General features: G+C 36.6%; 1 protein-coding gene across 1 annotated transcript; it reads left to right on the top strand.

The window, feature by feature from the left end:
* Window positions 1–60: 60 nt before the first annotated feature.
* Window positions 61–10,972, top strand: LOC111334152 (ribosome production factor 1). The gene is made up of 8 exons (XM_022939843.2): window positions 61–299; window positions 3,428–3,508; window positions 4,080–4,175; window positions 5,565–5,718; window positions 7,320–7,402; window positions 8,034–8,212; window positions 9,436–9,562; window positions 9,981–10,972. Exons 1-8 carry the CDS (start codon window positions 144–146, stop codon window positions 10,020–10,022), a joined length of 918 nt encoding a protein of 305 aa, XP_022795578.1. The 5' UTR covers window positions 61–143; the 3' UTR covers window positions 10,023–10,972.
* Window positions 10,973–11,356: the final 384 nt, after the last annotated feature.

The raw sequence follows: 11,356 nt of genomic DNA, 5'->3' as shown, positions 1-11,356 counted from the left end.
ATTCTACTTACCAGATCCTCTCGGTTTTAGTAGATACAAGGGGACTCTGGGAACAGTCTGGGAACTATACCGGCTTATACCGGCAAGAATGTGAGGAATGTAAAATTTGGACGAAAGAGACTGAGTCCCGAAAATGAAGGAAGATGGCGGCCAGAGAGAGGAAAGAGGTTGACTTCTCTCAAATTAAAAATAAGCAAAGACGGAGTTCTCTCTACCAGCAGGAAAAGCTAAAGAAAGCAAAAGAAAAAAGGGATCAGAAACGTAAACGAAAACAGGAGGAATCCCAGGAAGAAGGAGAGGTAAGGAAATAAAAGAAAATTAACATATGAACTGGTGCACGTGGATAAATATGATCGATGATGAACTTCTGGGATAACCACGCGCTTTGAAGATGTACACAGGGTTTCTTCTCGACTTGCATTGTTCTGATCACTTTATTTAGTTGTAGTCAAGGTGAGAATGGGATAGCACCAGCTTATTATTGTGTTTGAATCATAACATGTATGCAGTGACGTGGTGTGTTATTGACTTCAAAACAGCTGATAACGTTGAAGTGTGTATTTTGAATACGAAGCTTAACCGCCTAATCCCTAAGAGTGACCAGCATCTCATTTCTCGTTACAGTAGTACTGCTGAATCATCCATGAAGATCATGAGAGTAAACAAACTGAGTGCCAGCCTAAGGAGCTTTGATTGTTTAGCAAATTCTCCTTTCCAGTACCAAAAGAGATGTAGAGAACACTATGGGGAAATAGATACTGATTTTAGGATGTGAAGGGCTAGGATGGTTACTGTGTTGTTTTATGAGCAGTGTTTTGAGTGAAGCATCTCCTTGATGTTGTTTAAATGGATAAAGGCTGATAATTTCTAAAGAAACTGTTAGAGGCTGCGTCGGTGGGGGGTAACGAAAAGTTGAAATGGTAAATTGGCCACCGTTGATTAAGTGGCACAGGTAAGGGTGGCATGTGCTTTGCGTGGCATTTTTTGTAATACAGAATTATCCATGCAACTCTTTGCCACAGTCAAAATGTGTTTTGTTGGTTGTATGACCATTAAATGGCTTTGAGGACCACAACAACATAGAATCTACAGTCGAACCTCGATTATCCGGACTCGTCGGGACCTCGGTAAATAGTCCAGATAATCGAGAGTCCAGATAATCAAAAATATGAATATTAATGAGATAGAACTGTAAACAAAAGGTATACAGCAAAGAAAACATCATTTTAATTGTGATATCTACACAGCCTGTATGTATTTAAAGATAACGCATCAGATTATTTCTGTCTCGTTGCACTTGCGAATTTTGAAAAGCGCACAGGATAATACGCTGTTTCAACAGTCTTTTGAAAGGATTATTGGGCTTTTTGCGACTCTGAGTTTTCAAGATCACAACTAAGTAATATTCATGAAAAAAATTGGGACCAGAAAGGAAAGTCTGGATAATTGAATAGTCCGGAAAATCGAGATCCAGATAATTGAGGTTCGACTGTATTTATTTTGGATGATAAAAAAAGCTTGAGTCAGTTTGCTAGACATAACGTCTCGTAGTCATGTCTAGCAAACTGACTCAATTATCGAACACGTTCCTGGCCTCGGCCCACAAAATTTCATCACGATAAAAAAAGCAAAATATTGTTAATGATGATGTCATCTATGTCTCTCTCCTCCAATAGATCTTAACCTTTACACCCTAACATCAGTATGCATATTCTCCATACTGTTCTCTGTACATTTTATAAGGTGCTGACAAGGAGAATTTGCTTATCAATCAAGAGTTTCAGTAGTTGGGCTATTCCACATGAGACATGAAAATTTGACAGATTTTCAAATTCAAAATATGAGAGCCAAACTTACTTTTAATGGAAGCTAATAAGTACTATAAGAATCCAAATCTAGATTGGCCTTGGTGGCCACGCCCAGGTTGTGTGATGCCATTGTTTTTGAAGGTTTTTATTAACCGAATAAGCCATTTTACATACCAATATCTAAATTGCTATATCTCAAAGAAATTGAATGCCATAAATCAGATTATGAGATCTTAACTACCCACTAGGATGAGCCTTTCAATGCCAAAAGAAAAAAATTCTCAAACATTTAATGCCTCAGACATACAAAGACATAAAAAGTGTTGTGGACGTGACCTTCAGGGTATGATTCAGAGCAACATTTTTCTATGTAGGTTCTCAACTGTTTCAGGTCTTATTTATGCTGCTCTTATTGTTAAGTATTATGATAATTTTGACACCCCAGCTTGCTCAAATTTGTTAACTATTTAAGAGATATCGGGTTGCGGACGTGACCGTTGCGGACATAACACATTTGTAAAAACCCAGAAAACCTCAGAAAATTTTCAAACATGAGAAGATATGTTGATATTTAATGACACAAATGATAATTATAGACATATTATGATATATGTAAAGCTATCACTTTTTTTAACATTTTCCTAAAATATATAAATGCCCTTTGACGTACAAAATGACCTAGATCATCAAAGTTTTATATTTTATTTGTTATTTATTTCCCAATTTACAGATAAAAGCAATAAAAACAGCATTTTTACTTCAGTGGCATTACTCTGAATGTCATTAGTAGTGAATGAAAAGCTCTTTCTTGAACATCCCCAAAATGTCACCTCCGCAACAAATTATGATCATGTCATCAGCACAACATTTTTGTTCTTTATATATATTATTTGTTATATATTTCCCAATTTACAGATAAAGCAATAAAAATAGCATTTTTACTTCAGTGGCATATTACTCTGAACATTATTAGGGGTGAATGAAAAGCTCTTTCCTGAACATCCCCAAAATGTCACGTCCGCAACAAATTTTGGTCACGTCTGCAACACAACATTTTTGTTTGTAAATCCATGGTAACAAGTAATTTCTATAATATCTTTTCAGATTTATGAAGCACAATTATTATTGCATTTAGTTAGTATATGCAGTTTTTTTAAAAGGTTTTCAATTCACAGGAAATTTGAAGTAACCAAAAGCAATTCAAATCAATGGTTGTTTTAGGAGTCACATCCGCAACACACTTTGAAAAATTATTTTCTCTGCATCTCTAAGAAATAGTCAAAATGTTTTCTGGCAAAATAAAAGGTACTTCAGTGGTAACGTTATGACATGACTCATTTCAATTCAAATAGTGTGGATCTGGCTTTAGGAGACATTTTAATACCCAAATTTTGCCTCTAAATGTCACGTCCACAACGTGGAATTGACCAGTTGTTGATCATTATCATTATTCTCATGATCTTTATCTCTGATTCAAGGGTGATGTTGTAAGGAGAACTCAGATCCTAATCACTCTTTGGTGTTGATGGTTAACTAATAACCAATCAAATTGTGTGTAAAACACAGCTTATCATCTAAAGGGTATTTTCATACACTGAGTGTGACATGTTTGATTGCAGCCTAAACCAAAGCAAGTTCCAAGAACTATTGACAACACTCGAGTTGCTGATGAGACCATTGTAGAGCCGCAGGATGAGGAGGTAGGGTAGCCAATTTGAATCCATCTTGAACTGCCATCACATTCTTAGGTACTTGCCAAAAAAAATTTACATGTAGGTAACAAATTCCCCAGTCTGTACTTGATTTTTAGACACACCAGTATTAAGAAATTTGTTGGTAAGGAGCAGAACAATTTGCCATTTGTGTATTTGTATAATCCATATTTTTACAATAAAAAAGTAAAGTCTGTGTATGAGTCAAGTGGCTCATCAGATGGTGTGTGCTTATCTCTGGTTTCTGTAGCATGAAGCAAATAGGAGTATTTCTACTCCCACCTAGGTGGAATGCTAGTCCATTGCAGGGTTACCCCCCCCAACTTTAAAGTCACTGGTATCCATTTAAACACTTGGGTGAAAAGAGGCACTTTTAGAGTAAAGTGTCTTGCCCAAGAACACAACACAATGTCCTTGGCAAGGGCTTGAACCCGAACCACTCGATGTGGATTTTAGCGCACTCACCATAAGGCCACTGCTTCTCTGGATTTGTATGATACTGTGCTATAATTGTTGTGGAGAAGGACAAATTATTCAGAAAGTGTTTGTAAATACACAGGTCTTGAATGATGAAGAAACTGATGAGTTTGCAGCATACTTTAGATGTGAGGTAGTACCCAAGGTTCTTATCACCTCAAGTGACAGATCTAAAGTGGTATGTGTGGATAAAAATACTAAATATCAGATGTTATATTGTTATTTTGCTGATTCCTTTTGCTTCCTAAAGTGATCATGTGTTACATTCTTCTTAGAATTTTAATCTTTTAACTTCCAAGATATGATTGTTAATTCTCCCCTCTAGCTGCTACACATTTCCTCATAAATTAGTTACAACAATTTGATGTTCAATCAAGATAACAACTTCTACCTGATGAGTTTGAATATTCTCATTTCTTGTTTGCTGGATCATGTGATTATAGGTAGAAGTTTCATGTAAATCATTTCTGGGATTGAAAGGGTTAACACCCTTTTGGAGTTTTCAACAATATTTTGAGTAACTGAACTTTGATTCAGAGTAGGCAGCACTGAAAACTTCTTATTAATCAAGTGTTAGGGCCATATTGGGGGATGTTGGCCAGATTATGGCAGCAACAGAGGGCCAATATTCCCCAGTGTGGCTCAAGTAAGTAAGGTTTGTTAGTAGTTTATTATATGGCAGTTGTTTATTTTTAATTTTCTGGCTTTTGCAAACAAAAAAAAAAATGGCCCATGACCATTTCCCAAGCCATGGGCAAATCAGAATTCTCAGATTGCTTTATATTATTCCCAAGAATGTCATGCTTCCATACAGAAAATTGAGCCACACGCATTGAGAATGGCTAGTGTATTTTTCAGAATACACATTGATATGCGCTGGCTGCCAGCTTATTTGAACAGCCTGCCCTTTTGACCAGATGGGTAATGAGAGCTAAGAAATTTATTGCAGCAGAGATGTTGTCTTGATAGCACTTCAAACTCTCACAAAGAGCCAACAAAGAAATGCATTGTTGCTCATAAAGAAAATAAGCTTTGAGATCTAAGGAGTGAAAGGGTGATTTGGAGAATTGATATGGATCTTTGAAGCTCTTGGAACTAAATAATAGAAAAGTGGAAAGCAAAACTGTTAAACCCTCTCACTTCCAAGACAGTGACCAAGACAGAATTTCTTCTTACAATAGTAATGCAATATCAAGCAAACAAGAAATGAGAATAAAGAAAAATTAGGGGATTATTAGTTGATCTAAAACCAAATTCTCCAAACTAATAAAAGAAGAAATGTGTGCCGACTGTAAGGAGAATTACTAATGACATCTTGGGAGTGAAAGTATAAACATTCCAGTGTCCTCATTTTCAAAATGCATACAAGTTTAAAATCTGTTTTGTTGAATTGAGTTGTACTTTATCAAGAATAAAGAATAACTCTTAATTTTTTTGTATCAACTCAGGGGCTTGCTAAGTGATAAAATCAACACTTTGTAAATGAGTTAGAATGTTAAAGTTCCAGGAAAGAGTCTATTTTTGGTTTCTCGTTTATCCAGTGAAAATGTTTCATTATTGTCTCTAGAAAACAGTTCAGTTCATGGAGGAACTCCAACGCATCATCCCAAATTCTGAAGTCCGTGTACGTAAGGGTATAGATTTGAAGAAAATTATCCCTCAAGCTAAAGAAAGAGGATTTACAGCTCTTGTTGTTGTGAATGAAGACAAAAAAATGCCAAGTATCCTTTTGTGATGTTTAAAAGAGAAATCTCTGGTCTGCATTTTTATAAAGGTTTGTGTCTCTACATTCAGTCAGGGATGGGAGAGGAGTGACTTCTACTTCTAGACTGGACATTAGGGACCTAACATTATTCACAGGGAGGGGGGGGGGGGGGCTGGTGGAAATGAGAAACAAAATTCTCAAAAACTTTAAGTCCCCCCATTATTGGGGACACAGTTTTTATTGGTCCCCCCCCCCATAATTCTTTAAATTAATTTTTTGGCATTCAAAAAATGATCTAAGATACTATGCTACTATGTCATCTAGACATCTACGCCATATTAAATCAATGAAAGAGGCAGGAATGCTCACAGAAAATGCTTACAGAAGAACTGAAGAATACCATCCTACCTTTTTTAAAAGTGATGCACGAGGAGATGAAAGTGACAGAGAGGAAAGCACTGAATCTGAAGTTGAAATACTTTAAGGACTTTCAATTGTCAACCGTTTGTTTAGATTGAGAGTGAGTCTTTTGTTTATCAGAGTCTCAAGTTAAAACATAAAAAGTCAATTTTGCTAGTATTGATATTGCAGAATTTTATTTGGTCCCCCCCCCCCTGTAAATAATGTTAGGTCCCTTATGATTATGATAATGGGCATCGTGAACACTGCAATCTTTGGAGTTAAAATTACAGATTACTGTATAGCTCTACCTTTCAAAGATGTCAGAGAGAGTATTAAGCATGACAAGGTAATTATGCCTTCGACTCCCAGAAGTGATTGATGTGTAACTTCTCCCTATAACATCCATACATTATTCAACAGACAGGTGATGAGAATACTTAAACCCATGAGATAGAAGTTGTTATCTTGATCCAACACCAAATTCTCATAACTAGTTTACAAGGAAATGTGTAGCTGCTAGAGGGGAGAGTTCACAATCAGATCATCTTGGGAGTTTAAGGGTTATAATGGCAACTTGTTAAACCCTTTCTGGAAAATGATGGTGTCAAAATATTAAAAAGTACTTCCACTTTGGAAAATTAGTTGTTTGAAGTAGAAAACATCTTATATGAACATGTGAACATCTTTAATTTAAATGTATTGAATTTTTCCTCCAAGGAATGAAAAATTTGCTGGATCCAGACCAATACTCTGATAATTTTTAGAGTTGTTTTTGACAAATTTCAAAGGTCATCTTTATTGTGTTTAGATAGATAGATAGATAGACAGACAGGCAGATGAACAATGAGCCAGCAACTCGTACTAAATACATTCGATTATACCCACCCATCCCACCCCAGGGGAGGACATCCATCACACAGTAATCTCGTGCATGGGAAATTAACATCTCCTACCCCAACCCTGCAGGAGACAGGACCTCCATTTATTTGTCCCTATCCAAGAAGACTAGAATATCTAACCATTTCTTGATGTTATAGAATGGTAGCATATTCTTCTTATAATTATTTTAAGACCTTGAGTGTTGGTTCGGCCGGGGCTCGAACCCTCTACCTCCCGCCCAACAGTCCTGCGCTCTATCCATCGAGCTAGGAATCCTCTCCAAGATTTCTATATAAATGTTATTGTCTTTGTTTTCCCTTAACAATTTGTTTCCAGATGGAGTAGTGATAAGTCATTTGCCAGATGGACCAACTGCACATTTTAAATTGACCAGTGTGAAACTTGGCAAGACAATCAAGGTAGAAATGTCAGAAAAAAATGATTTTTCTTGTTTCAGATGGTTACACCCTAACATCAGTATGCAAATTCTCCATACTGTTCTCAATACATTTCCTGTAGTACTCACAAGGAGAAGTTGTCTAACAATCAAGAGCTTCTTGAGTCTGATCATTTCCTTAATTCTCATAACCTTAATGTTTGAGCCAGGGGTGATACTGTTGGGAGAAACTAGATGCTTATCATTCTAAGGGGGAAAGGGTTAAATACAGGGGGAAAAGAATATCAAATAAGTTTTTTTCTGATGTTGTTTGGTTCGAGTGCAGTCTTGAGTACCTCTTATTGAAAAGATAGAGGACAAGGGTTTAGCTAAGACGTTACACTGCCGGCTGAAATCTCAAGCGAGGCAGCTCAAAGGTGGTGAATGATTGTAAGTGTGTAACTTCACAAGTGCACATGGTGCTTTGCTATGTGATTGCTGGCCAAAAATCTAGCTGGCGATCACCACTTTTTCATTCGGGGATTTCGCCGGCAGCCAGCACTTAGCAACAACCTTGAGAGGAATGGGGTTAAATTAGGTTTCATGTGAACTTGGAATGAAATGAAGCTTGTTGCTGTGCATCACAAAGGTTTCATCCTCTTTTTTTTTTTCAGAACCATGGTCGTAAGACAAGCCATAGACCAGAGGTTATACTCAATAACTTTAGCACACGTCTTGGCCATTCAGTAGCTCGCCTTCTCGCTGCCTTGTTTCCTTATGATCCTCAGTTTCAAGGCAGACAATGCATTACCTTTCATAATCAGCGTGACTTCATTTTCTTTAGACATCACAGGTAAATACTTCAAGTTTGCTGAAAAATCGCAAAGGGGAATGTGGGTACAGCCCTAGCATAAAATTTTATTATCCTTAAAGGGTTGTGGAATCTGTTTTACAACAACCTGGTTATTAAGAAATTACAACATAGTTTGCACATCTCCTTTCTGTAATGCCATACCATAATTATTATGGCTTATGATTTCTGAAATATGTAAGCTTAACTTTTCACATCTTTCACTTGTAATCCATTTAACAAGTAGGTTCCATGTTCCCATGCCTCTGTACAGGAACAGATCACATGTAAACTCCACGTTTAATTTTTTCTTCAGAGTTCCACAGCATCGTAAATCAGCCTCTCTACCTATATCGCTCCACGTCGCTTCGAAATTCTCTGAATCTTTTGCAAAAACCCTTCGTGAACACTACAAACTAAACAACAACAAACATATGAAACATGTGTGAACTGCGGTTATGAGACGTATGTGAGAGCACGATCCTTCGCAGTAAAGCACTATTTGAGCAATATAGTGCTCAAATAGTGCATATACGTCTCATAACCGCAGTTCACACATGTTTCATATGTTTGTTGTTTGATTTATCATCTACGGGTTTATGTCGAATTAATTTGATGGCCTGCTCCCAGTTGGCTTGTTAGCTCAATTGGTAGAGCGCTGCACTAGTATCGCAGAGGTCAGTGGTTCGAATCCCGTGCAGGCCTGAAATTTTTTTCAGGTCTGATTTTCACTATTGCTCAAATAGTGCTTTACTGCGAAGGATCGTGCTCTCATATACGACTACAAACTAACTCAGATACTAACTTCAAGATACTAGAGTTCCAAAGTACTTATTCATAAAAAGGAAACAAAAAAGGTCACTTGCGCGTGAAGTTGTCGCATTGCTGTAATTCACGTGCTACGTTCTTAAAATAGTTTAGTGGGCACATACAAATAAGACACGACATCACAGATGACATCAAAATGTGGTAAGAACAAGAACAGTGTGTCACTAAATGTTCTCTCCATATTTTGACATCTTCTGTTACCTCTTACTGAACAGACCCTTGGCAGGTTGGAATGTATTTGTTTTAAATATAATAAAAAAATTTAAAAAAAAATTGTTAATGGTGATGTCATCTGGACTGCATTTATCCACCAATGGATTATATGTACCAGTAAGCACCAATCAAAATGCCCGTGCAATTCTTGAAGATAATGCATTTCATTTTTGTTTATTATTCAGATATATTTTTAAGAACCAAAAGAAGGCAGGACTGCAAGAATTGGGCCCCAGATTTACACTTAAGCTTCGCTCTTTACAACGAGGAGCTTTTGATTCCAAGTTTGGAGAATATGAATGGATTCATAAGGTTTGTGCACAGCCAGTTGAATTCCAGTCAGAGCATAAAAAAGAATCTTGTTGTGATTTGAAGATGAAAACTAGGAAGTTTAAGATAGCTCTTTCAAAGAAGTGGAAGAAAAAAAATGGTCAAATGGAAAAACAGATATTGATAGGTTCAGTCTGGGTAGAACATCCTAATGGCATTCTGATCGCTATTGTTCTCATGAAAGTGATGTATTTTTAGTATGCAGGGTTGGTAAAGTGAATTTTTAAGTGGCTGAATGAACAGGGTGTTTTTGTGTTGGAGCTAATCTTGAAAGAAAAACGAACTGTACCAAAATAATACAACTAGTAACCTTAAAAGAGAATTTATTTACAAGAATTAGTAATTCTTTTTCCTTATCACTCAAGAGCTTCATGATTTTATGTATCTTTCTGTTTTGCAGAGAAAAGAGATGGATACAAGCCGCAAGAAGTTCTTTCTTTAATCTTATTAGACTGTGTAGAATAATTTGTCAGTGTTACAATTTTAGATACTTTATTCCTCTTTGGAACTTACCAGTAGTCTCTTTATGGAACCTCTATCTCTCTTTGGGACCAAGGAATTTCTTTTCCTAACCCTTTACACCATTGATCAGTATGCATATTCTCCATACTGTTCTCTATACATTCCCTGAGGTGCTGACAAGGAGAATTTGTGTGACAATCAAGAAATTCTTTACTTGGTGATCATTTCCTTAATTCTTGTGACCTTGATGTTTGAGGTGATATTGTAAGGAGAAATTGGATGTTAGTCATTCTTAGGGGGGGGGAAAGGGTCAAGGGAACCTACTAGAGAGGGGAGACTATTTTGGTAACCAATAAGGCTGCCACACATGTCACTCAAACCTTTAAGAAATATTACAAAATACCAATTTGAGTGGACTTGAACTGGGAATATCTGGTTGTAGAACCAAAGGGCTCAACACTAACTTTTCAACTTACTAGCCAAGTGGCTAGTGACATCTTAGATGTTTTAAGATGTTAGAACAATTTCAGTCTGTTTACTAGCCAAACTGGCGAGTGGAAATTGAAAACCACTAGCCAAAACTGAATTTCTACAAGTCTGTGGCTAGTGGGCTACCGTTAGTGTCGAGCCCTGGAGCCATCCTGAGACTATTCCGTGCTTAAAGTTGCCGTGTCTAAATGAAAAGATTATTATTGATTATGATATAATGAACATGGTGCACATTGTTTGATTGGTCAATTCAGTTTCTAAGTGGATGGTTTATTTAATTTATGTCTTCAGTTACCTTGTGAAATATTTTACAGATCATTATTTAAGTTTTATAATAAATGAAATGAATGTGACAAATCACTATTTGGTCTGCAAGTTGTCCATGTGACTGGAAACTGCTTTTCCAACAACAACTATTAAACTTGATAAATTTATTATAAACTCACTCTGTTTGTTTGTGTTTATGGCTTTGAACTGGTCTCCATTTGCTAGAAGGATCAGCAAATGGAGAAACTTGCATGGGAAATGATTTATGCTGTTCAGATTCTTTGGTTTTGTGCATTTTAACACCTAGAAGAAGGGGTATTGGGATTTTTCAGTTTTGTGGTTTTGGCTACTTTTTAGATCCGCTTTCGGTTTTTGTGCCAAAAACAATTGGTATTTTGGTTTTGGTAATCATTGTGGTTTACAGATTGTCCTTTGTTTAGCATTTGGTTTTTGGTTTGGTCAGAAATACTAATGGGTTGGGATTTGATTTCAGTTTTTCCTTTTTGGGTTCTGGTTTCTCTTTGATCTGAGCAGCAATTTATGATTTGCCTCTACTGT

The sequence above is a fragment of the Stylophora pistillata genome, chromosome 11 (assembly GCF_964205215.1).
Source record: "Stylophora pistillata chromosome 11, jaStyPist1.2, whole genome shotgun sequence".
Taxonomy (NCBI): Eukaryota; Metazoa; Cnidaria; class Anthozoa; order Scleractinia; family Pocilloporidae; genus Stylophora; species Stylophora pistillata.
The sequence above is the reverse complement of the archived record's forward strand: the minus strand, read 5'-3'. Positions and strand labels throughout refer to the sequence as shown.

Coding starts and splice junctions, on each gene's coding strand:
- LOC111334152 (XM_022939843.2), top strand. CDS start 144: ATGGCGGCCAGAGAGAGGAAAGAGGTTGACTTCTCTCAAATTAAAAAT. Junction 7,403..8,033: donor AACTTGGCAAGACAATCAAG/GTAGAAATGTCA, acceptor TTTTTTTTTCAG/AACCATGGTCGTAAGACAAG. Junction 8,213..9,435: donor ATTTTCTTTAGACATCACAG/GTAAATACTTCA, acceptor TTTATTATTCAG/ATATATTTTTAAGAACCAAA.